At 39.2% G+C, this 25012-nt stretch overlaps 1 protein-coding gene across 6 annotated transcripts in view; it reads right to left on the bottom strand.

The window, feature by feature from the left end:
• The window catches only part of mcph1 (microcephalin 1), a 184541-nt gene extending 159934 nt beyond the window's left edge, over positions 1-24607 (bottom strand). For 4 of the 6 annotated variants that reach the window (XR_007187085.1, XR_007187086.1, XR_007187087.1 and 1 more), the window contains exons 1-7: positions 24417-24606; positions 23955-24019; positions 23067-23158; positions 22871-22989; positions 6564-6651; positions 6340-6451; positions 6118-6249 (exon numbers count right to left, since the gene is read on the bottom strand). Coding sequence is in view for 3 of the 6 variants with exons in the window: in XM_048207388.1 (XP_048063345.1) it covers positions 6118-6249; positions 6340-6451; positions 6564-6651; positions 22871-22989; positions 23067-23158; positions 23955-23991 (580 nt within the window). In the remaining 3 variants the exon portion in view is untranslated. Of the gene's footprint in view, positions 1-6117; positions 6250-6339; positions 6452-6563; positions 6652-22870; positions 22990-23066; positions 23159-23954; positions 24020-24370 lie in introns of all 6 variants that reach the window. The other 2 variants (XM_048207387.1, XM_048207386.1) reach the window with 2 other exon arrangements.
• Positions 24608-25012: the final 405 nt, after the last annotated feature.

The raw sequence follows: 25012 nt of genomic DNA, 5'->3' as shown, positions 1-25012 counted from the left end.
ATAATCTGTGAAAAAAAAAATCAAGCTCCTCTGGCTCCTCCCAGTGGTCCTATTGCCATTTGCAGAAATACACAGCTCCCGGTAAGAAACAACCAATCAGAGCCAGGAGGAGTGTCTTAGCAGTGTCAATCAATCAAGCTCGCGTACGCGCTGATCTCACCCCTCTCATGCACAGCGCCAGCGCATACAGGCTTCAAGATTACCGGTGTGCCGCAGCTTTGCTTATGGCGGAAAAACAATCCAAACTGTCAATTCCTCGAGTGGCACCTGCTCATAAAATAAAGACGGGTAAACGGAAAAAGACAGATGACGATGATAAAAAAGCCAAAAAGAACGAATTAGATAGAGCCCAAAATAAAACGAGGGTAAATATCGGAGCGGCTTTTCCGAGGTGGAGGGAGCTACGTGTCCTGAACGGATTAAAAAACGATGCAGAGTCAGCCACATTTCTGCTTGACAAGTAAGTATCCCTGCTTGATTTGTTTAATTTTTTAAGAACTACACAACTAAGATAATTTCAAAACAGGACTGACAAATTATGTATGGCGTGGTTTCTTGTAGATTTCAGGGTGGTCCTTTGCATATAACATCGTTTTATTTCGCCATAAGCAAAGCTGCGGCACACCGGTATTCTTGAATTTGACGCCTGTACACTGTGCATGAGAGGAGTGTGATCAGCGCGCACGCGAGCTTGATTGATTGACACTGCTAAGACACTCCTCCTGGCTCTGATTGGTTGTTTCTTACCGGGAGCGGTGTATTTCTGCAAATGGCAATAGGACCACTGGGAGGAGCTAGAGGAGCTTGATTTTTTCACAGATTATCTGTCTCATATTCTACTGTCAGGACATAATGTCAGGTTTAACAAATATGTAAAAAATATTTTTTTACAAAAGTTACCTACGGCAGCTTTAACATACAAGGCTCACACGCACACACACACACACAGAGAGAGAGAGAGAGAGAGAGAGAGAGAGAGAGAGAGAGAGAGAGAGAGAGAGAGAGAGAGAGAGAGAGAGAGAGAGAGAGAGAGAGAGAGAGAGAGAGAGAGAGAGAGAGAGAGAGAGAGAGAGAGAGAGAGAGAGAGAGAGAGAGAGAGAGAGAGAGAGAGAGAGAGAGGCGCGTTTCAGATAGCTCGCAAACTTCAAATTGATTTCTCTTTTGCATCCTCAACGCACTTGGATGGACACATACACGCATTATGTCAGTCAAAATAGCCCTCTCGGCAAGTAATCTTGTAAACACATCCGGTTATGTCTTAATTGAACGAGGTGAGAATTCTACTGGATGTGTGCGTGTATGGGGTCTTACTCTTAGTGTGACAGCAACCTATAAATACCTGCTGCTGTCTGTCATGTAAATCAAACAACAAAACAGCTTTAAAAAAAATATTAATCTATATTAAATTTATACAGTGAACAGTGTCATTTTACATTTCTGTACACGAAAATTACTACAGTTAGACTTTATGTTGTATTTATTTATGCTTGTAATTGGTGTACAGTATTTGTTCTTTTTACAGTCTGTCCACTTGCCTTTAATAATGTATTAGTTAGGCTTGTAGTTTCTGCTGTGGTATCGGAGTAGTTAAAGTAATAAATACTAAGTTACCCACCCCCCAATTATTTTTTTTTTGTGCCGATCTGAAAAATGATCCGATCCATGACTTAATAACCGTGATATGATCCAAACCGTGAGTTGTGTAATCCGTTGAACCACTAAGCCCTATTAATTACTTGTGTGATAGAACAGTGGGATGGGTCACTGTATCAGCTCACAGCAGGCATATTGTCACAGAGACGAACTCCGTGATACCCTCCTCTGGCCATCGGAGGGAACCATCCCCCAAATACTGACACACGCACTTCCATATGCACTACATTACCCACAATCCCGTGCCTTGGACTAATCACCATCACAGCTGAAACCCATTACCTGGACTATAAAAGACTCTCATGCACACCAGTCTTGTTTTGCCCCGGTGAACATTTCTGAGCGTTACCTGTTGCTGTACCTGCTGTTACTCGTTATCGACCCTATTCTGCCTTCCTCTTGATCTTTGCCTGGAATACTTATCTGTGAGTGATATCTGCCTGTCCTGACCCATTGCCTGCCCTCTGACCACGATTCTGCCTGTCTCTGCCTTACCCGTCTGTCCTTGTTTGACCCTGCCTGTACGACCACTCTGTTCTTTAATAAAAGCATGCAAATGGATTCCAGCTTGAATGATGATTCGTTACAGAAGACTTCGCCACAACAAGATCCAGCTGCTTTCTCTCATCTGTGTGCAACTATGTCTGCCCAAGCCAGCCAACTCGCTGCCCACCAACACCAGCTCAACCGCCTCACTAACCTCACTGAAGAGTTGATAAAGGCTCTGCAAGGTATTCAGCTGTCCTCCCCAGCGGCGCCGCCACCACTCACCACCGCCGCCATTAACCACGCGGCAGCAACGCCATCGCCGGTGAGTCCCCGCCTTTCTCTGCCTGAGAAGTTTAACGGCAAAGTGTAAGGGTTTCATTCTTCAATGCTCTTTGTTTATTAACTAACAACCGGCCATGTATTCCACTGATACCAATAAGATCGTCTTGGTTTGTTCTCTGTTTACGGGGAAGGCGCTCGAATGGATAACCGCTGTTTGGAGAGACGATGGTGCTGCTTTCACTACATAAGATTGTTTTATGCAGAGCTTCAGAGATGTTTTCGACCATCCACTAGATGGCAAGGGAGCGGGTGACCGCTTGCTGGAGTTAACACAGGGATGAAAATCAGCAGCTGAATATGCTCTCGCTTTCTGCACACTGGCCGCCCAAACGAACTGGGTGAGTGATTCTCTGAAAGTTGGTTTCCGAAGGGGACTGTCACATGAATTGCAAACTGAACTGGCTTGTCATGACGAGGGTAAAAACTTGGATCAATACATCGAGCTGGCTATTCAAGTGGATAATCTGATTCGTTCCCGAAAGACTGGTCAGAAACGCAGTATACGTCCAAGTCGCTCAGCTGATCCCGACACCCCAGAACCCATGCAGATAAACGGCTATCACCTGTCTGAGGAGGAGAGAAGTCGCCGGATGACCCACCGTCTGTGTCTGAACTGCGGAAATCCTGGTCATGTTCGCAACAACTGCCCTGTTCGCATCCGCCCCGAGAATCCACGGTCGGTGAGTGACACTAACCCTTACTATAGCGCTGACATGTGCGTCAACACCATCACACAGCAGATCACATTGCAGATTGGAATGTTTCACACTGAGCGCATCCAGTTCCACGTTCTCCCCACTTCTACAGCATCCATCATACTCGGGTTACCATGGCTACGGTTTCACAATCCTCACATCTGCTGGAGAGAGGGACAAATTGTTCAGTGGAACAAGAACTGTTTAAACAAGTGTCTGTCTGAGCCATCACTCCTTCCTGTCAGAACCATCCAAGCTATCGAATCACCAGAGAAGGTTGAAATACCATCTGATCTACAGTTACCTGCCAAATATCAAGATCTCACTCTGGCTTTCAGTAAGGTACGTGCCTCTCAGTTACCTCCTCATCGCCCTTACGACTGCGCTATTGATCTCATTCCAGGAGCAACTCCACCCAAGGGCCGTATCTTTCCTCTCTCACAACCCGAATCAGAGTCCATGAAGAAGTACACAGAGGAGGATCTCGCAAAGGGCTTCATTCGCCCCTCCACTTCACCGGCATCCGCTGGCTGCTTCGCTGTGAGTAAAAAAGACGGTGGTCTACGACCCTGCATAGATTATCGTGGCCTGAATGAAATAACTATTAAATTCCGTTACCCTTTACCCCTGGTCCCTGCCGCATTGGAGCAGCTCCGGACTGCAAGATTCTTCACGAAGCTCGATCTGCGCAGTGCTTACAATTTAATCCGCATCCGGGAGGGGGATGAATGGAAAATCGCTTTCTCCACTGCTACAGGGCACTATGAATATCTTGTTATGCCCTTCGGGCTTGTCAACAGTCCTTCGGTGTTCCAGACATTCATTAACAATGTTTTCAGGGACATGCTTAACAGATTTGTCATTGTTTATATAGACGACATCTTGGTCTACTCCGACACCATGGTGGAGCATGTTCTACAAGTCAGACAGGTACTTCAAAGACTGATTGAGCATCAACTATACGCCAAGGCTGAGAAATGTGAATTTCACCAGACATCCACCTCGTTCCTCGGCTACATCATCAGTTCGGAGGGCGTCGCCATGGATGACAAGAAGGTCTCCACTATCCTTGACTGGCCACGTCCCAACACTCTCAAAGAGATGCAGCGCTTCCTGGGCTTCTCCAATTTCTATCGACGGTTCATCCGTAACTTCAGTACCATAGCATGCCCTCTCACTAGCATGGTCAAGAAGGGTCAACATAACCTTAAGTGGACACCTGCAGACATGGAGGTTTTACAGCAATTAAAGGAACGGTTCATCTCGGCACCTATCTTGCACCATCCTGATCCCTCACTCCCATTCACCGTCGAGGTTGACGCGTCCAGCACCGGTCTTGGGGCAGTTCTTTCTCAGAGACAAGGTAACCCACCTAAACTATATCCCTGTGCTTACTATTCCAGGAAGCTCTCAGCAGCAGAACGCAACTACGACATCGGTGATCGAGAACTGCTAGCCATGAAAGCGGCATTTGAGGAGTGGCGCCATTGGTTAGAGGGAGCTTTACATCCATTTGTAGTGTTGACAGACCACAAGAATCTGGAATACCTACGCACGGCAAAGAGACTTAACCCTCGTCAGGCTCGTTGGTCCCTGTTCTTCTCTCGTTTCGTCTTCACTGTGACCTATCGCCCAGGCTCAAAGAACGTCAAGGCAGATGCTCTATCTCACCAGTTTGAAGATTGACGGAGTATTTTGAGTCTCTTTCACACTGGTTAGAAAAAAACCACGGTGGTCACGTCGGCGTGACCGCCGACCCGAGGGAGTTAAAGGGGCCACACCATATTTCAACTCGTTACACTGCCTATATTAGAGAGAAGAATATGTTCAGCCCCCTTCTTCCAAAGTGTCGAATATTCGCACACATTCAATTAAGGGAGCATATGCGACTAAAATGGTCGCAATTTCGAGCCTTGCTAGCTACTTTATTGCAGCATCTTCAAATAATTTCTAATGAACATGGATTGGATCCATTTAACATTCAGCCGGCTGACATAAATACAACAGAACAAAGATACATATGAAATAAACAGTGCTTTTTAGGTAGGGTTAAGCTTTCAGGTACAGAAATAAAGTAGACAAAAATGTAAAATAACTGCATATTCTTCACTGTATAAATTCAATACATATTAATCCTTATTGTAACAGACTTCATTGTGATTAATCTTTTAATTTGTTTTTGTATACATTTTAATATTTGCTGTAAGTTTAAATATGTATAAGATCTGCACTAAGGCGGAACTTATTTTGACGGGCCTTCTAGTCTATGAAACGATACGGGTAATGATAGGGAGAGTATGCAGTTCTTCAGAGTTATTTTGCAGATTTAGAGTTTGCCAGTTTATTAAGCACCCCCGAAAAGGCATAAGGTCTGTATATAAAGGCAAAAGGCATAAGGTCTGTTTACTGTTAGTTGTAATAAGTGTTCGTAAGTGTAATTCGCTGTATGTTGATAATGAAATGGAGAGAGAGAGAGTTTAATGTGCATTTTTTTTGGAGTGAAAATGGACGCAATACAATTAATAAAACATCAGTAAAGTTTTGGCCATCATTCAGATGGGGTTCGCTACACTTATGAAAGTTACAAAAGATATTTAGTCAACAATAGTGTGCGATTTTTTTTTGTCTTTCGTTGTTTGATTAACATTAAAGCACAGACAGCAGCGCTAGGATTATGCAACAGACATTATACAGCTCAGTGCCTTGACACAGTTAATTAATAAACAACCGGTTTGTTATATCTGCCTTTTTCCTGTTTGTAGCCAATATGCCGACGGTTGTAAATTGAGCAAAAATCGGCCAATAAATATCGGCGGACGATACATCGGTGCATCTCTACGGTCAACTTATAACATCCCTATAACACCCCTGGGAAAAAATTATATAAATATTATTAGTTCAGAAATTAAACGTAGTTCTCAATAGGATGAGGAAATACCAGTGGGTGAGAGATGTTCACGTTGAACTCTCATTTCTCTGAGTCGCTGAGCCATGCTGTCAGAGCGTTTTAAAGAGGGACTGTAGACTATTCCACTTTCCTCATCAACAACGAATGGTGAAGTGTCAGAAACTATTAAAACAAAACAAAAAGCACAAAATTCACAAATTTGTTTAATGAAATAAATATGAAACCAATGAAACAAACTTTTGCTTTCCTCACCAACAGGGGACGAGGGGATCAGGTCTTCCATCATTTTGTCTAATTTTTTTTTCAGTCGCCTGTCATTCTCAGGGGTCTTTATAGCAAAATCTCTAGGCTGCATGCAACGATGCTGCAAAAACAAAAAGTATGAGGTTATTTAAATCTTACTAATTTACCAATATTTTTACAGCAACCAATCAAAAAAAAAAAAAAAAAAAAAGAATGTTCTTTTATTTTCTTACGGTTCTTTTATTCATAAGATGAAGTTTGGATTCTTCATTCTGAGCAGGAAAAAGATCTTCATCTACATGTTCATTACTTTCTTTGCATCTGCAAACATATCATGGATAGAAAACTCATGAAAATGAAACATTGAGGTCTAGAGACATCTAAAGGCCATTGAAAGAAAAACAAAAACAAAAAGAAAAGATCACTGATAGAGTCTGACAACTAAAACTGGACCAGTGGCTAGTTGCTGAATGTTAAGACTGTACCTTAAGAATTAATTTGACCAACTAGCAATTAGACAAGATGTAATCAGTCTTACTTTGCTAATTCAAATTAGACCGATTTATCTTTTTATGTAACCATCTTTAAAGGACACCTATTATGCAAATTCCACTTTTACATGGTGTTTGGACATAAATGTGTGTTGGCAGCGTGTGAACACCTCATAATGATAAAAATCCACCCACCCCTTTTTTTAATCCCTATTCAACTAGTCTCAAAGCAGCAGGGGTGGGAGAAAGAGAAAAAAATAAAAATCGATTCTGGATCGATTATGAGAATTTCAGAATCAATTCTGAGCTATTTTTTTATTCAGATGCGCGATGATGCCGAGTATGCTTTAGAAACATCTAGATTCTGCTTGCTTCCAATTCCTCACACACATTGTACATACACCACTCGAACCTTCCGTAAAATAATCTTTTATAAAGTTCGGAAAGTTTGAAGCGAATTACAACGACACTCTCGGGCTTCATTGTATGCTGCATGCATTAGGAACAGCCATACTCTACTTGCTTACAATTCCATACACACCACTTAAACCTTCTATAAAATAATCATTCATAAAGTTCAAAAAGGTTGAAGCAAATTACAAGGGTGTTTGCAGTGGGCTGTTTACATTAATCATGCATCATAAAAGCATTCTGAGGTGCAACTTAGTACATTCTCAGTACTCTTCTTCGTCAGCATTTGAGGGTGCAATTAAAAACTAGCCTAGAGTGCCATCTGATGTTAAAAACTAAGCTCAGAATCAATTGCAGAGAGAATCGCAAAGCATTTGGAAAATCTCAGAATTGATCCACAAATCACGATGCATCGATTTATTGTTCCAGCCCTACTAGATTAGCAAATCAGTATGCAAAATGATTGACGAGAGCATTTTTAAATTGACTAAAACAAGGGATGAGTTGTTCCCCTGACTCTGTTGTCTACAAGGACTAGATGTGATTTCTCAAGACAACTGTTTCAATGATCTGTCAAGCAGTAGGAACATTTTATATATGTCATTTGAAAATTTTTACAGCACCTTTAAATGCTATAAAATGGGCCTTTCTTAAGATGCACTACTTCGTTCTTCCCAGTAGTTAGGATGGTTCACACAAATATGCAAATTCTGTCATTTACCCAACTCCATGCCATTCCAAACGTGTATGAATTTTCATTTTTGGGTTAACAATCCCTTTACATCAAGTTTAAAAGAAAATTAAGAGATACGATGTAATTTAGTCATTTTGACCCTTGACTGGAATTATTGTATCAACCACAAAAAAAAAAAAAATCCATATCAGCCAGCCACTACTTTTTAAACAATTATTCTTATCTAATAGGGGTGGGACGAGATCTCGTGTCACGAGATCTCGCGAGACTAAAATGTGACGAGATTTATCGTCGAGGCAAAAAGTAGTCTTGTGATATTGCCATGACAGAGTGTTAGGATGATTAGGAAAGAATATGCCACCGCTACGTTTACATTACGCCTCCACTGTCGTTTTGCGTTGTATTTAAATAAAAAAAACATTTAATTCAGTTGGATAACAGTCGCCGCCGCTCCATATTTACAGAGTACGCGCGATCGCTGAAAGTGAAAGTAAACGCGAGCGCGCATTCAAACGCGATTTCAATACCCCACATTTTGAAAGCGGCTCCCTGATGAAGGCAAATATCTCTCAATATGAAAGCTATTTTAGGCTGGGCTGTGTAGTTACCATCTCTTAGCTCTGTATCAAAGAAAAAACTGGTCTTATTGTAAAGTGTTACCATTTTTATTTATACTTTTTATTTCTGTGATCAGTTTGTGGAAAGGAGTTCAGTTAGGAGGTCAAAAGTTGTAGAAGCTCATAAATCATGTACAGTGAGGTCTGAAGAGACAAATCATACAGAAGAGAAGTCAGTCAGTTGAGTTAGTAGCAAAACCTTTTACAGTGCTTGAGTATTGTTGTCTTTTACTGCATATGATAATTCATACTCAGAAAGTAGAACTGAAATGACATTGATTACAAGATGATTAGTTAAAACATTTCAAATGCACCTGCAGAATATGTATTTCGCCATTGAGGATTTCTTAAAAATAGTGTGTAAAAATCTTGTCTCGTCTCGTCTCATGAACTCAATCTCGAGTCTCGTCTCGTGAGATACCAGTCTCGTCACACCTCTATTATCTAACATTTGGAAATTAAATTAACAACTTGGTCCAGAACAAAATTTATAATAAGATTTGAAAAAAATATACATAACTGCTGGTTAGGGTTATTTAAAATATTTGTAGAATTTAAAATAAAAATCCATGAAAAAAAAAATTCAAAAATCTAAGCAGTGGCGCACGAGATGCGATAATATTGTGTTTTAATGTTTTTGATAGCCTAGCCCATTGAACCCACAATATGCGGCGCTAGATGCAAAACAGTGCAGAAATAAAGCTCAGTGCGGAAAAAAATATTGGTTAAAAACCGTAACCAAGCAGTCCACACAAGGGGTGGGACAAAATATCGATATGTCGATATATCGTTGTCATCCTGTGTGATACGAGAATTGATAAGCTGCGCCAAATATCGATATTTTATTTAATAAAATAAAGCGCTATAAATAGATTTCTCAAAGCGTTGCTACTTCAAGGCGGCGCTCAACACATGAATGAGGGAAATGTGAACATAAGTTAACTAGCCTAAGAAAAAGAGGTTTTTAACAGGATGGCATACAGTAGTATTAACGTCTGGATCTGTGCACAGCTGAATCATCAGACTAGGTAAGCAAGCAAGAACAATAGCGAAAAATGGCAGATGGAGCGATAATAACTGACATGATCCATGATTACATGATATTTTTAGTGATATTTGTGAATTGTCTTTCTAAATATTTCGTTAGCATGTTGCTAATGTACTGTTAAATGTGGTTAAAGTTACCATAGTTTCTTACTGTATTCACGGAGACAGGAGAGCCGTCGCTATTTTAATTTTTAAACACCTGCAGTCTGTATAAGACTGCAAGTGTACAAGAGAAAAGAGAGAGAGAGTTCATGGATAATATTTTAATGCACACTTGTGTTTTATTAAAGGTGCTCCAAGTGATCCTGTGTGGAGTAACTTCCTGTTGACGTTCAAAGTGTTGTTAAACAAAACAGAGGCTAGCTAGACTCTCCCTCCTCCTCCACCTTGTTTTGGCCTAAAAACACGTGACATCACTTAGAGCACCTTTAAGCTCTTACAGTAATTTTCTAGAGTGAAAACGGACGCTTCATCTTTTGTGTTAAGTACAATAAACGTCATAAAACTCATCTGTGTAGTTTTGGCCATCATTCGGACAGTACAACATGCTTGTAGTAATATAGTGGATAAAAACAAGACGACAACATAAGTTATAACCGTAATTTAACTAAACTATACCCGTTCTATCTCCATGCAGCATATATTTGCCGTTTCTGACATTATAGTGCGTCCTGACTGAATCCTGACAGGGGAGAACGAGCTCTTGAAGCTCTGCCCTCTTAGGCCGAGTGCAGAAGCTCATTTGCATTTAAAGGGCACACACTGAAATGGCGCGTTTTTGCTCAACCACTAAAAGTGGCAATTCTAACATGCTATAAAAAATTATCTGTGGGGTATTTTGAGCTAAAACTTCACATACACACCTCTGGGGACATCAGAGACTTATTTTACATCTTGTAAAATGGGGCATAATAGGTCCCCTTTAAAGAGCTACAAAATGGTATTTGTTTAAATTTCCTTAAAAATTACAAAATTTGAGACTGTTTCATATCAAAAGTAACCTGCTCTGTTTTGTCTGTCGATGCATTGTCAGTGTCCTCTTTGCTCTAATTCAGTAATAACTGAAACACTTGCAACAAACTATTATATTATATTATATTATATATCATATCATATCAATCAGGCAAAACAGTATGACCACCTTCCTAATATTGTGGTGGTCCCCCTTTTGCTGCCAAAACAGCTCTGACCCATCGAGGCATGGACTCCCCTGAAGGTCCTGTAAGTCCTGTAAGTTGCGAGGTGGGGCCTCCATGGATCGGACTTGTTTGTTCAGTACATCCCACAGATGCTCTATTTGATTGAGATCTGGGAAATTGAGGCCAAGTCAACATCTCAAACTCACTGTTGTGCTCCTCAAACCATTCCTGAACCATTTTTGCTTTGTGGCAGGGCACATTATCCTGCTGAAAGAGGCCACAGCCACCAGGGATTCACCACTGTTCCTTCCTTGGACCACTTTTGATACAAACCCGATTCCAAAAAAGTTGGGACACTGTACAAATTGTGAATAAAAAAGGAATGCAATAATTTACAAATCACATAAACTTATATTTTATTAACAATAGAATATAGATAACATATCAAATGTTGAAAGCGAGACATTTTGAAATGTCATGCCAAATATTGGCTCATTTTGGATTTCATGAGAGCTACACATTCCAAAAAAGTTGGGACAGGTAGCAATAAGAGGCCGGAAAAGTTAAATGTACACATAAGGAACAGCTGGAGGACCGATTTGCAAGTTATTAGGTCAATTGGCAACATGATTGGGTATAAAAAGAGCCTCTCAGAGTGGCAGTGTCTCTCAGAAGTCAAGATGGGCAGAGGATCACCAATTCCCCCAAAGCTGTGGCGAAAAATAGTGGAGCAATATCAGAAAGGAGTTTCTCAGAGAAAAATTGCAAAGAGTTTGAAGTTATCATCCAAAGATTCAGAGAATCTGGAACAATCTCTGTGCGTAAGGGTCAAGGCCGGAAAACCATACTGGATGCCAGTGATCTTCGGGCCCTTAGACTGCACTGCATCACATACAGGAATGCTACTGTAATGGAAATCACAACATGGGCTCAGGAATACTTCCAGAAAACATTGTCGGTGAACACAATCCACCGTGCCATTCGCTGTTGCCGGTTAAAACTCTATAGGTCAAAAAAGAAGCCATATCTAAACATGATCCAGAAGCACAGGCGTTTTCTCTGGGCCAAGGCTCATTTAGAATGGACTGTGGCAAAGTGGAAAACTGTTCTGTGGTCAAACAAATCAAAATTTGAAGTTCTTTTTGGAAAACTGGGACGCCATGTCATCCAGACTAAAGAGGACAAGGACAACCCAAGTTGTTATCAGCGCTCAGTTCAGAAGCCTGCATCTCTGATGGTATGGGGTTGCATGAGTGCGTGTGGCATGGGCAGCTTACACATCTGGAAAGGCACCTTCAACAATGCCAATGCCAGACCACATACTGCATCAATTACAACATCATGGCTGCGTAGAAGGATCCGGGTGCTGAAATGGCCAGCCTGCAGTCCAGATATTTCACCCATAGAAAACATTTGGCGCATCATAAAGAGGAAGATGCAACAAAGAAGACCCAAGACAGTTGAGCAACTAGAAGCCTGTATTAGACAAGAATGGGACAACATTCCTATTCCTAAACTTGAGCAACTTGTCTCCTCAGTCCCCAGATGTTTGCAGACTGTTATAAAAAGAAGAGGGGACGCCACACAGTGGTAAACATGGCCTTGTCCCAACTTTTGAGATGTGTTGATGCCATGAAATTTAAAATCAACTTATTTTTCCCTTAAAATGATACATTTTCTCAGTTGAAACCTTTGATATGTCATCTATGTTGTATTCTGAATAAAATATTGAAATTTGAAACTTCCACATCATTGCATTCTGTTTTTATTCACAATTTGTACAGTGTCCAAACTTTTTTGGAATCGGGTTTGTAGATACCAGGAACACCCCACAAGAGCTGCTTTTGGAGATGCTCAGGCTCAGGCAAGAACTTTGGGGTGGTGTCTGTGTGTTTTGCACGCATGAACCAAGGTCTAAATGAAGTTCCAGGTAAAAAAATCCCCATCAGAAAGTACCTGCTTGCTAGTTTTTCAAGTAACTGGTTGAGTTCACACAGCATTTTATTTCAACCATGTTTTTTTTGTTGTTGTTTTTTTAAAGAGTTGTTTGCTATTCGAATCAACAATAAATTTCCTAGGAAAAAAGTTCCTGGGACAAAATGTTCTGCGCGGCTTATGGGTGTTTCTGCAACTACGGGCACTTTTAAGTCCCAGTAGTAAAATTTACTCCCGGTTTCACAGACAAGGCTTAAGCTAATCCCAAACTAAAATGCATGTTTGAGCTGTTTTAACTGAAAGTAACTTGTACTGACAGATCTTAAAATATATCAGTGTCAATGTTTTGTTTCAAGAGGCACATCAGTAATATTTTTTTCTATTGAAAATGTATGTATAAAAGCTAATTAAAAGCCCTAACTGAACTAAGGCCAAATCCCGGTTTAGGCTAAACCCTGTCTGTGAAACTGGGCCTTAAGGTTTATGTTAAAATTTGTAATTTAAAGCTTCATAAATATAAACCCAATGTCATTTCACACTTTGACAAATAATGAATGAATAATTTGATTTAATTAAAAATTATGAAGCATTTATAGGTCCAAACACCACCATACACCAAAATTAGCTAATTCTTTTACAATCCAACATAATTTCAAATGAATTAGTTTCATATAAATATTACTTTACACCTTTTTTTTTTTTTTTTTTTGTTTACTAATCATTTATATTTATATTTTTTTCATCTAATTACAACTGTCCCACACTTTTGAGTCCTTATTGCAACACTAAGAAAAGACTCTTAATATGACATTTGTCCAAAGCTAAACAAGTCTAGTTTCTATGGAAACAGAAAATAGCATGTGAGCACATGGCTGACATTAGGTCAGTCACAAGATCCAGAAAACTAAGATAAGGATCATCTTTTCTTCTTAAAGCTTCAGTCCGTAACTTTTTTTGGTTAAAAATGATCCAAAATCAATTTTTGAGCAAGTACATAACCAGCCAGTGTTCAGCCATCTCATTATCTTAGCTCGATTCACAATGGTAAGCTTGTAATAATGTTTTGTAATAAGAGCGACATGGTGGATTTCCACGGAAAATTCAAGCATGCAGCAGTTCATCTGTGCGTCATTACATCACGTCCGTAAACAGAAAGGAAGGAGTCCAGGCTAGTCTGCTGCTGACAATGGCACCTGTCAAGGGGTGGGATATATTAGGCAGCAAATGAAGTCAGTTCTTGAATTTTATGAGTTGGAAGCAGTGAAAGAATAAGTGAAAAGATCTGAGTGACTTTGACAAGGGCCAAATGGTGATGGCATGACAACTGCTTCAGAGCATCTCCAAAACATCAGGACTTGTGGTGCGTTTACGGTATATAGTGGCTAGTATACATACCAAAAGTGGTGCAAGGAAGTACAACCGGTGAACTGGCATCAGGGTTATGGGTGCTCAAGACTCATTGATGCACATGGGGAGCAAAGACTCATCTGTCTGGTCTAAGCACACAAGAGAGCTACTGTAGCTCGAAAATTGCTGGAAAACTTAATGGTGCCCATAATAGGAAGGTGTCAGAACACACAGTGAAAAAGCAGTTTGCTGCTTACCAGTAGACCGGACAAAGTGCCCATGATGACCCCTGAGTGCCTACAAAAGTGCCTACAATGGGCACATGAGTGTCAGAACATGACCACTCGACCAAGAGATAGCAACAGGATGCACTATGGGAAGGCAGGCAGGTTGAGGGAGTGTGATACTCTGGGCAATGTTCTGCTGGGAAACTTTGGGTCCTGGCATTACTGTATTACAATTACTATATTGTTACTTTGACATGTACCACCTACCTGAAGATTGTTGCAGACCAAGGCAATGGTGTTCCCTGATGGCAGTGGCCCATTTCAGCAGTTTAACGCACTCTGCCACACTGCAAAAATTATTCAGGAATGGTTTGAAGAACATGACAAAGAGTTCTAGGCATTGGCTTGATCTCAAAATTCCACATATCTCAACCGAACTGGCATCTAAAGCAATATGGAGCCACAGCACGCAGTTGCGCTGCGGATTGAAAAGTTCGCAGCACAAAGAGAATCCCTGTGTATAATTGTATCTAACATTATTAATTTATTAATCATATGTTTCTTCTCACTTTTAAATTCCAGTTATTGTGCATATGACACCAATTCATAGTCCCCTTGTTGTGCGATCTAACAGACACCCTGTAGCCAGTATGACATCATTCTGAAACAGCAATAAACTCCAGCAAGATTTTACACAAGTCATTTTATGCACATCCACAGCCCTTTATCTAAATATCAAGTATTATAATAGGAATATATCATATTGGAGAGTTTTACTGTGCCGACTGTCGTTACCGAACGCAACGTGCTGTTTGAGTGCTGAACAGAGAATGATTGACAGCTGCAGCGGAGGGAAGACGAGTTTCTGTAAACTTAAATTTAACATGAATTAAATTTAACACACACAAAAAAGAGCTTTTTAGCAGCAAACACTCAAGATGGGTTTGGTGCCCACAAAAAGTACCCCATGCCCACTGTTAAATATACTGCTGTATCTTTAATGTTGTGGGCCTATTTTTCCACTGGAGGTCCTGGACATCTTGTTCAGAAACATGGCATCATTAGATTCTATCAAATACCAACAGATAGAAAAATCAAAACCTGACTGTCCCTGCTAGAAGTCATAATTGGCCGGGGTTAGATCTTCCTACAAGACAATGATCCAAAACGAACATCAAAATCAAAACAAAACCAAGCACAAAACCAAGCTTCTGCCATGACCGTCCCAGTCGCCTGACCTGAACACTACAGAAAATGAGTGGGGTGAACTGAAGAAGAGAAGCACCAACATGGAGATAGGAATCTGAAGGATCTGGAGAAATTCTGTATGAAGGAATGGTCTCTCATCTCTTGTCAGGTGTTCTCCAAACTCTTCAGGCATTATAGAAGACGACTCAGAGCTGTTATCTTGGCAAAAGGAGGTTGCAAAAAGTATTGAATAAAAGGGTGTGATTAATTGTAAACAATGTGTATCAGAGAAAAACATTTCTATCATAATGAGATGCAAATTTATTTTTCACAGCATTCTTTGGTCATATTTTCCAAGGGTATGAACTTTAATGATATCCCATTCTTAATCCATAGGGTTTAATATGGAGTTGGCCCACCCTATAACAGCTTCAACTCTTCTGGGAAGGCTTTCCACAAGGTTTAGGAGTGTGTTTATGGGAATTTTTGACCATTCTTCTAGAAGCGCATTTGTGAGGTCAGGCACTGATGTTGGAAGAGAGGGCCTGGCTCGCAGTCTCTGCTCTAATTCATCCCAAAGGTGTTCTATCGGGTTGAGGTCAGGACTCTGTGCAGGCCAGTCAAGTTCCTCGACACCAAACTCACTCATCCATGTCTTTATGGACCTTGCTTTGTGCACTAGTTGCTCAGTCATGTTTGAACAGGAAGGGGCCATCCCCAAACTGTTCCCACACAGATGGGAGCATGCATGAAATTGTCTAAAATGTCTGGCTATGTTGAAGCATTATTATGGTTATAATACCACTAACAGTTGACCGTGAAATATCTAGTAGTAAGGAAATTTCACAAATGGACTTATTGCACAGATGCCAACCTATCACGGTACAAAAATGTTTGTAGAAGCAGTCTGCATGTCTTGGTGCTTGATTTTATACACCAGTGGCCATGGAAGGGATTGGAACATCTGAATTCAATGATTTGGAGGGGTGTCCCAATACTATATAGACATGCATAGTCAAACCAAAATGTATTCAGACACCTTGAACATTTCATTCATTAATACAGTTTATTCACAATAGTTAAAAAAAAAAAAAAAGGTAATAAAATGTCAAAATCTCAGCTTCAGATGACTTTGAATATAGTGCATGAAAACTTAATTGGTGCTTATCTATTTTGATCTATGACCAAAGAGCAAATAACCATGATTTAATTATCACAACAGGTTTAGTGCTTGCATCTCGCACAAGAGAGCCACGTTTAGAAAGCCATGTACTGATAAAATGTGTGTTTTTTTTTTTTTTTAAATATTGAACTTGTCTTGAGACTTTGTGGGTTTTTTTCCCATTCCACGGTATGTCATGTTTTTAAAAGATTAGTTCACCCAAAAATGAAATTTCTGTAATTATGTACTCCCCCTCATGTTCCAAACCAGTAAGACTTTCATTCATCTTCGGAACACAAATTAAGATATTTTTGATGAAATCAAAGGTTTTTTTTTTATCCCTCAATCCATGGGTTTCAAAGACGTCACTTCCGCTATGCCCGCCACCATATTTGTGTCCGAGATGGCAACTAACACAGCAGCGGTTCATTGTATTGATGGTCATCTTTAGCTTCAGCGCAAGTGCTCAAACAGCAACACAAAACATTATCTACGATTGTGGCTGTCATATTAATAACATTTTAATTGTCTACACTATTGTATTAAAATATTGTGAATTCTAGTTGCTGTGTTTCGGCGTGTTGTTACAGGAAGAACGCATACACAACAGGAGCTATTCTGACTACGTTACTAGTTCATGCGCGCATGATTTTGTGCAAATATAAGTTGTAATTTTATGTTTATCTTGTATAAATATATATGAATTACCATATATAGGATGTGTTCCGTTGAGTTAATTAACCTAGCAAAGCGCTTCAGTTTACGAGTGTTCATTCAGCGCGTGTAACGTTGTTAATAACGTAAATGTTATTATCAAAATGAGATGATTTGAGGAAAAACTTATTTTTGTTATTATTGTTCGTGATCCTTATTAACCAAACCATGTGTTTATGAAAATAATACAAGAACAATATAAGTGCTAGTAAATAATGCATTCATTTTTTGAAAACATGAAAGTTTTAATGTTACAGTAGTAAACATTGCTGTTTTGAGCTGCGCACGCTGAAGCTGAAGAGAATCAAAACCCATAAACTGAAGGTTTACTCAGTGGAACACATCCTATATAAGATAATTCAAATATTTATACAAAATAAAAATATTACAACTAGTATTTGCACAAAATCACGCACAGATGAACTTGAAGTAACGTAGTCAATAACTCCTAAACACAGCAAATAAGCACAAAGAATTCACAACGTTATATTACAAGTGTATACGATTAAAATGTCATGTATAAGAAGACAGTCCCAATCATATTAATGTTTTGCCTTACTTTTTGAGCGCTCGCGCTGAAGCTATAGATGATCATCATCTCTGCGGGTTATTTACCTCAACGAAACATCCTTTATGAGATTAATCAGATATTTATACTTAATACATTTAAAAAAAAATTATGCGAATGCACAAGTAAAGCTGGAACTAAGTTATATAATCAATGTTTAACTACAGTAGACGCGCTGTTCCCACAAGACAACACATTGAAACAACAACATAGAGGATTCACAACGCTTTATTACAATAGTGTTCTCGTTATAATGTTATGTAAATTACAGTCCCAGCAGTTATTAATGTTGTGCATTGCTGTTTTGCTTCCAGTAGTGTGGTCCCTTCTGATTGAAGCCAACAATTCCGCCGATCTAACTCCTTTGGGATCGAATAAAATTGTAGTTTGGGGTTTCTCTGACGACTGTTAAACGGCTAATAACAAAACATATCCCAGATATATTGTAAACTTGTTGTGAACCTTCTGAGAGCGTTTTGTTGGTCTTCCTCTGGTAGTTGTAGCTGCTGTCACCATAGACTTAAACAGGGCGCGCAGCTGTGACCGGACACAAATATGGTGGCGATAAAATACAGTGACGTCACATGAAACCCATTGATAGAAAGCAACATAATTACCATCATTCAAGGTCCAGAAAAGTAGTCAAGACGTTGTTAAAATAGTCAACGTGACTACAGTGGTATAACCTTAATGTTATGAAACGGTGAGAATACTTTTTGTGCACAAAAACAAAACAAAAAAATACCTTTACATAAAGTCAGCATCACACGCATACGTTGTGGTGCTCACGTGAACAGCGTCAGCAAATACTAAACCAGCATTCGAATGTAGGCCTGGGCGATTTTCCAGATTTTTCGATTAATTTGAATCTAATGTTTTGCCTCGATTTTATTATTTTTTAAATCGAGAAATCGCGATTTTGAATAAAAATGTTAGCAAGCGTTACAATTAGACATGTTGACAATACAGCAATGAAAACCGCATTAGGAGAAGAAAATGGTCCGACCTCATGATGGCACTGGCGCGCCTGATTAACCGCTCTCATGTGACGCCATGTGTGACGCCCTATGAACGTAAAACACATCACTAGTCTTAAGCGGCTGTTCATTCAGAAATGTGTTATTGCGTTATAAAAATGAGACGTAGGCAGTGGAATGAGAAAAAAGGGCAAAGTTATTAAACGCGAGTTTACATTTTTTTTTTTTTAACTTGACCGCTGTGTTTTTAGAATGCGGTTTCATAGGCGAGATGCTGCAAAAGATGCGCGACCCAAGCGCAACACCTAAACATATCCGCCAAACATAAAAACAATAGGACAAATACCGCAATGGAATGCAAAAACCTGTAAAGGACTACTACTGTATGTTTGATATTTCATGTTTACATGATGGTGACAGGCTGAAAGCTGCTGTTGTTTTGTTTTTACAAAGCATTTGCTGTTAATAATAGCCTATTACTGGTGTTATTTATTGCTATTACTTTTTGGCTAAGAAATATTTAGCATTTTCTTATTTTATTTTATTTCTGAGTATATAGGATGTGTTTAAGATAAGTTTGTACAACATTTGCCTTCATATTTCAGGTATATTTTCTGCAAAGATATTTAACAAATTGTTTTACATTACACCATGTTGATCACTTCATGTGTGGTGCACTTGGAATGCAACCAGATTGTTAATAAAGAGAATGTTACTTAAATCATATTGTAGTTATGTTTTTAAGTTGACTAATTAAACAGTAAAAAAAAAAAAAAAAAAAAAAAAAAAAAAAGCCCGCTCCGTCCCTGGATCACAAACAGATGTGCTACGAGTCACACGCAAAAAAGTTGCTGAAGAGCTCAGTTGCGCAATCGTCACGTGAAATCAGGACACACGAACACATGGAAATGACTGCTGTACCTGCCGGTGATGAGGAGATGGTGATTTAAAAAAAAAAAAAAAGACAGGTCTCGTCAGTGTGGCAGTTTCATGGTTTCCTTACGTCTTACAGTTGATCTACTTCAAAGTTCGTCTTGAGAGAGCAGTTGTCGTGTAGGCATTAACAGCTGCACAAACAGTGTTTTCAACCACACAGTATATTTCTGTGTTACAAATATTCAAATTATCACAGAAGTACTGAGAAAAAAAGTTTACAGTTCAGATATATATACTAATGTCAATGTTATCGATCAAAATTGAGCAAATCAGCTCTTGAAAGAAACTTGGTGCTGAAAATGACATTTATCAATCATTGTTTCACCACCAGGTGGCGACAAGTGAATGTTAAAAATGTATTTGACATTGAATCTTCATTCAACAGATTCGTTTAAATACGATTCATCAAGTAATGAAACAAGAGTATTTATGAATGAGTCATTAAATCATACAATCCAAACAGCTTTTTTAAAAATAATTCAAATAAATTACAATTTTTAAAATAGACGCAGGAATTAATATTTTGTCAGAACCTCTAGTAAATTAAAAAAAAAATTTCGTTTAGTTGTCATTCAGAATCGTGATCTTTTAAACAAGTTTAAAACAAGTTTCTCAATTTATTTAGAATTGTGCAGCTCTGAGTTTCTTTAACCCTTATTTAATCTTCATATAAAATATAAGAAAGATTTGTTTACATTTTATTTTGTTTTGTTATAAAATTTTGTTGTTTTCTTTAATTAAAAATTAATTGCTTAAATTTAAAAAAAAAATTCTGCTGGTCTTTTTTTTCCAAGACTAAAAGTGTTCATTAAAGCCGAGTTCAGACTGCACGATTTTAGCCCCGATTTTGGCTCGCCGACAGGTTTTGAGAAATCGCCGACAAATGCCCGAAATCACATGCAAATCGGTGCTCGTTCACGTGAGTGACAATCACGCAGTGTGAATGAGCAAAGACGCAATCTGAGAGAATCGCCGACGAGTCGCCGACACCCGTGAGATATTTGGCATGCTAAATATCTGGACCTGTCGGCGATTCAAAATCCTGCTGTGTGAAAAGTGTTCTGACTGGAAACTACATCGGCGATGACCGACAGCCAATGAGAGAGCAAGATACAGAGCAGCGGGGAGTTCGGGGAGGAGTTATAGACCACAACATCAGCAAGCATGGCTTTGTACACATAAACATTACAATTATATCAAACAGAACCAAAGCACAAACATTTGCTTGACCATCCAACAGCAGCACATTGAAAAGTTATTTATTTACCTCCAACTCTCATTGCAGAACACACAATCCACAGTCTCCTCAACCGTTTCCTCCTCCATATTCTTCTTTTCTTTTTCTTGTTTTCACTGCAAATCAGCGCACAGGCAATTCGTATTGCAAGCTTCTTGCGGGCTACCGTTTTTAATAATAATAATAATAATAATAATAATAATAATAATAATAATAACTCCGGTCTTGCACGCGTGATATCGCGTTGTTTCCTTGTCACATCTCGCGTGTTTTTGGTTGTGAAACGTAGTTTGCGTGCCAGACAGTTGTCGGCGATTCTTCCTATCATGCAGTGTGAAACCTTCTGTCGCCGATCCATCGTGCAGTTTGAACACAGCAGCGACTGAATGCTGGCCAAGATAGTCATACAGTGTGAAAAGAACAGTGACCCGACTGCTTTGAAAATCATGCAGTCTGAACTCGGCTTAAGGTTGAACCACTGTAGTCACATTGACTACTTTAACAATGTCTTTACTACTTTTCTGGACCTTGAATGACAGTAATTACGTTGCTTTCTATTGGGGGATAAAAAAAAACAAAAAAAACTTGGATTTCATCAAACATATCTTAATTTGTGTTCCGAAGATGAAAGAAGGTCTTACAATTTTGGAACAACACAAGGGTGATTAATTAATGGCAGAAATGTCATTTTTGGGCGAACTTACCCTTTAAATCGCAAAAATGTACTCTGTTGCCCCTTTTCCACCAAGGCAGTTTGAGTGCTGGTTCGGAGCCAGAGCCTAGTTTCAAATCAGTTCTTTGTCTTTCGACACACAAAGCACCAGCTCCGAACCAGAAAAAGTGGTTCGTAAGTAGCACCAAAACATTGCTGGGCTAGAAGTAAGAACCGCTTGCGTCAGGGGCTGGGGGCGGGGTTACCATGACCAACAAGAAACTTGTGACCGCCATTTTTGAAATAGCAGCTAATCGAGCTAATAGCAGCTCGATCGTAATCTCCGTCTATATACAAATTACGGTGAGCCGTGTTTGGATGCCGATGTAGGTTCGCAAAGCCATGAGCATCAACAGCAGTGAAACATCCGCGATTGTTGATAGAAGGCTTGTTCGAGATGCATCGGAGCAACGCGGACCGGCGGGTGCCGCGGATCCGCGGGAGCGTTTGTAGAGCATACGACTCCTTGTACTTTTGGATCGTTCTCGCGGAGCTTTGATGTCATGCGCCGATCGCTTTGCGAGAAGCCGATGCATCTCAAACGAGCCTGGTGTATTTGTGTTTGGCGCTGCGGCGCTAGCTTTGCTGTGAAATATGAGACGTATACAGTGACGCAAGACCTGGCTCTGTGGTGGCTCTCTAGCCTGTGGAAAGGCAAACTGGTTCTTAGAAGGCTCGTCAATTGAACCAACTCCGAACTGGCACTAGCACTATCTCTGAACTAGCACCTGGTTCGTGCTGGTGGAAAGGGGGTATGTGTGATCAGCACTTTGGCTCTTTAATGATGCTGTTATGTTCATAATTAGTTATGAAACGAAATTATATTTGATTTATGTACATTAGTTTAAATGTTAGAGGCTCTTTAACAGGCAGTCATGTTATTTCATTGCTTTGACTAAATTTTATGCAGTACAGTAATATTTTGCTCATTGCGCCCTCTTGTGGCCTAAGGAGACAAGCCAAAACCTTTTTTAACCTCTAAATGAAATTATGCCTTTTAAATTGGAATATAATTCTAATATTAGTAATATTCAAGAATAAAATTCAAATTTAGTTTTTCAGCCATTTTGACAGCCCTACTGCTAGTTTTATTGAGATGAACATACAGAAGATTAGTTGTATGTGCTACTAATTTTACCTTGCTACCCAGTGGACAGAAACAATCCTTACACCCATTTTCTGGGCCTTCTTCCATGTGGACGGGCGGCCATGTTTGAAGACTACATGGGTCACTTGTTTGTTGAGTGTCTTAGATACCTGCAATTTAAAATGTGGTCATTATTTTCCATTTTAATACAAATTTCATTTGTAAATACAAAAGTCAAAATGATCACCTCTGCACCCATGTCCAGCAGCTGCTGGATGAACGGATCAGAGTAATCCTCCATCCTGCTCGCAGACCACACATCAACATACGCCACCACATCTTCAAAGGGAGAAACAGAACAGTGGATAAATGAATTCAATGCACAAAAAGAGTTTGATTCATAATAATAATCATCAAGATATGGCAACATTGACAATTTTAAAATGTTAAAACATTTCACTTGTCCAGGAATAAAGATCTCAGCACGGCCTTCATCAAACTGGATTTTGGTATAATGTGTGGAGGTGTATAAAAAATATATATAAATAAAATGAACTGTTTAATCATTAGTTTTCTTGGAAGATGATAATGACAGCTAATAAAACTACTCAGATCATAATGTACAGATCTTAAAATGTTGAAATTAAAGGGATAGTTCACCCAAAAATGAAAATTCTGTCATCATTTACTCACCCTCAAGTTGCTCCAAACCTATATAAATTTCTTTTTTCTGTTGAACACAAAGGAAGGTATTTTGAAGAATGTAGGAAACTGAACGGTTCTGGGACACCATTGACTTACATAGTATTTTTTTTTTCCTACTATGGAAGTCGATGGTGCCCCAAAGCAGCCTGGTTACAAACTTTCTTCAAAATATCTTCCTTTGTGTTCAGCAGAACAAGGAAATTCATACAGGTTTGGAACAACTTGAGGGTGAGTAAATGATGACAGAATTTTCATTTTTGGGTGAACTATCCCTTTAAATTTCAGATTTCAAACTGACACTCCTATGAGACAATATTTAAAAGGTTAACTGTATTTTAATTGATTTTTTAAAATTAGAAAATTTAAAACACGTCTATATTAATCGTCCTATAGGACAGAAAATATCTAATGAAGCAATACCCATCAGTACCTTTGAGGAATGCAGTGGAAGTGGCGTTTCCTGTCATGACTGATTCTCAAGGTTTCCTTCTAAAACTGCACCAAACAACAGAAAATAAAACATGACAGACTCAACATGATGCAAGTACAGCAGAAGATAAGCATTATAATATGCATCCAACAAATATTTTACCAAAGACATATGCACAATCTTAAGTTAAAGTACGACGACTCCCGTCTCATTAAGACTAACTCGAGATAAGCACATGTCAAAATTATAAATCAATTAAGGGAGACAAGTTAATTCTAAAAAGCAATCATTAAATAACAAAACAATAGCAAGTGTAGATCTTATACTAGATCACCCGCGTTGCAACTGTCCTATTGATCCAACATTTTCACAGATATTAGATACACATTGATATTACAGACGGCGTCCTAGCAGACCTGTAAAATGTTTTGTAGGAAACATCGGGCGCTGTTCATTGCTCACCTTGACCGAAAAACAATGCATCAACATTGAAGAATCATCTTTGTTTTTATTTCGATCTCATGGTACAGTTAATACACATTGTTTTCATTTGACCATTCAAGACTGTCGTTTTCGCGGCAATGGTTCTTTTTCTTCTTCTTCTTCTTCTTCTTCTTCTTCTTCTTCTTCTTCTTGTGTAGGATTCCGGTAGTGTAGACGCTGCTAAGCGTATTACTGCCCTCCACAGGTCAAAATTTAAACTAAATTCTTACATACAGGTGCTGGTCATATAATTAGAATATCATCAAAAAGTTGATTTATTTCACTAATTCCATTCCAAAAGTGAAACTTGTTTAATTCATTCATTACACAGACTGATATATTTCAAATGTTTATTTCTTTTAATTTTGATGATTATAACTGACAACTAAGGAAAATGCCAAATTCAGTATCTCAGAAAATTAGAATATTGTGAAAAGGTTCAATATTGAAGACACCTGGTGCCACATTCTAATCAGCTAATCAACTCAAAACACCTGAAAAGGCCTTTAAATGGTCTCTCAGTCTAGTTCTAGTCTAGGCTACACAATAGGGCTGGGCGATATATTGCATGCGAT

Source organism: Megalobrama amblycephala, linkage group LG11 (genome assembly GCF_018812025.1).
Source record: "Megalobrama amblycephala isolate DHTTF-2021 linkage group LG11, ASM1881202v1, whole genome shotgun sequence".
In the NCBI taxonomy this organism is placed as follows: Eukaryota; Metazoa; Chordata; class Actinopteri; order Cypriniformes; family Xenocyprididae; genus Megalobrama; species Megalobrama amblycephala.
This window is presented reverse-complemented; position numbering and strand designations above follow the sequence as displayed.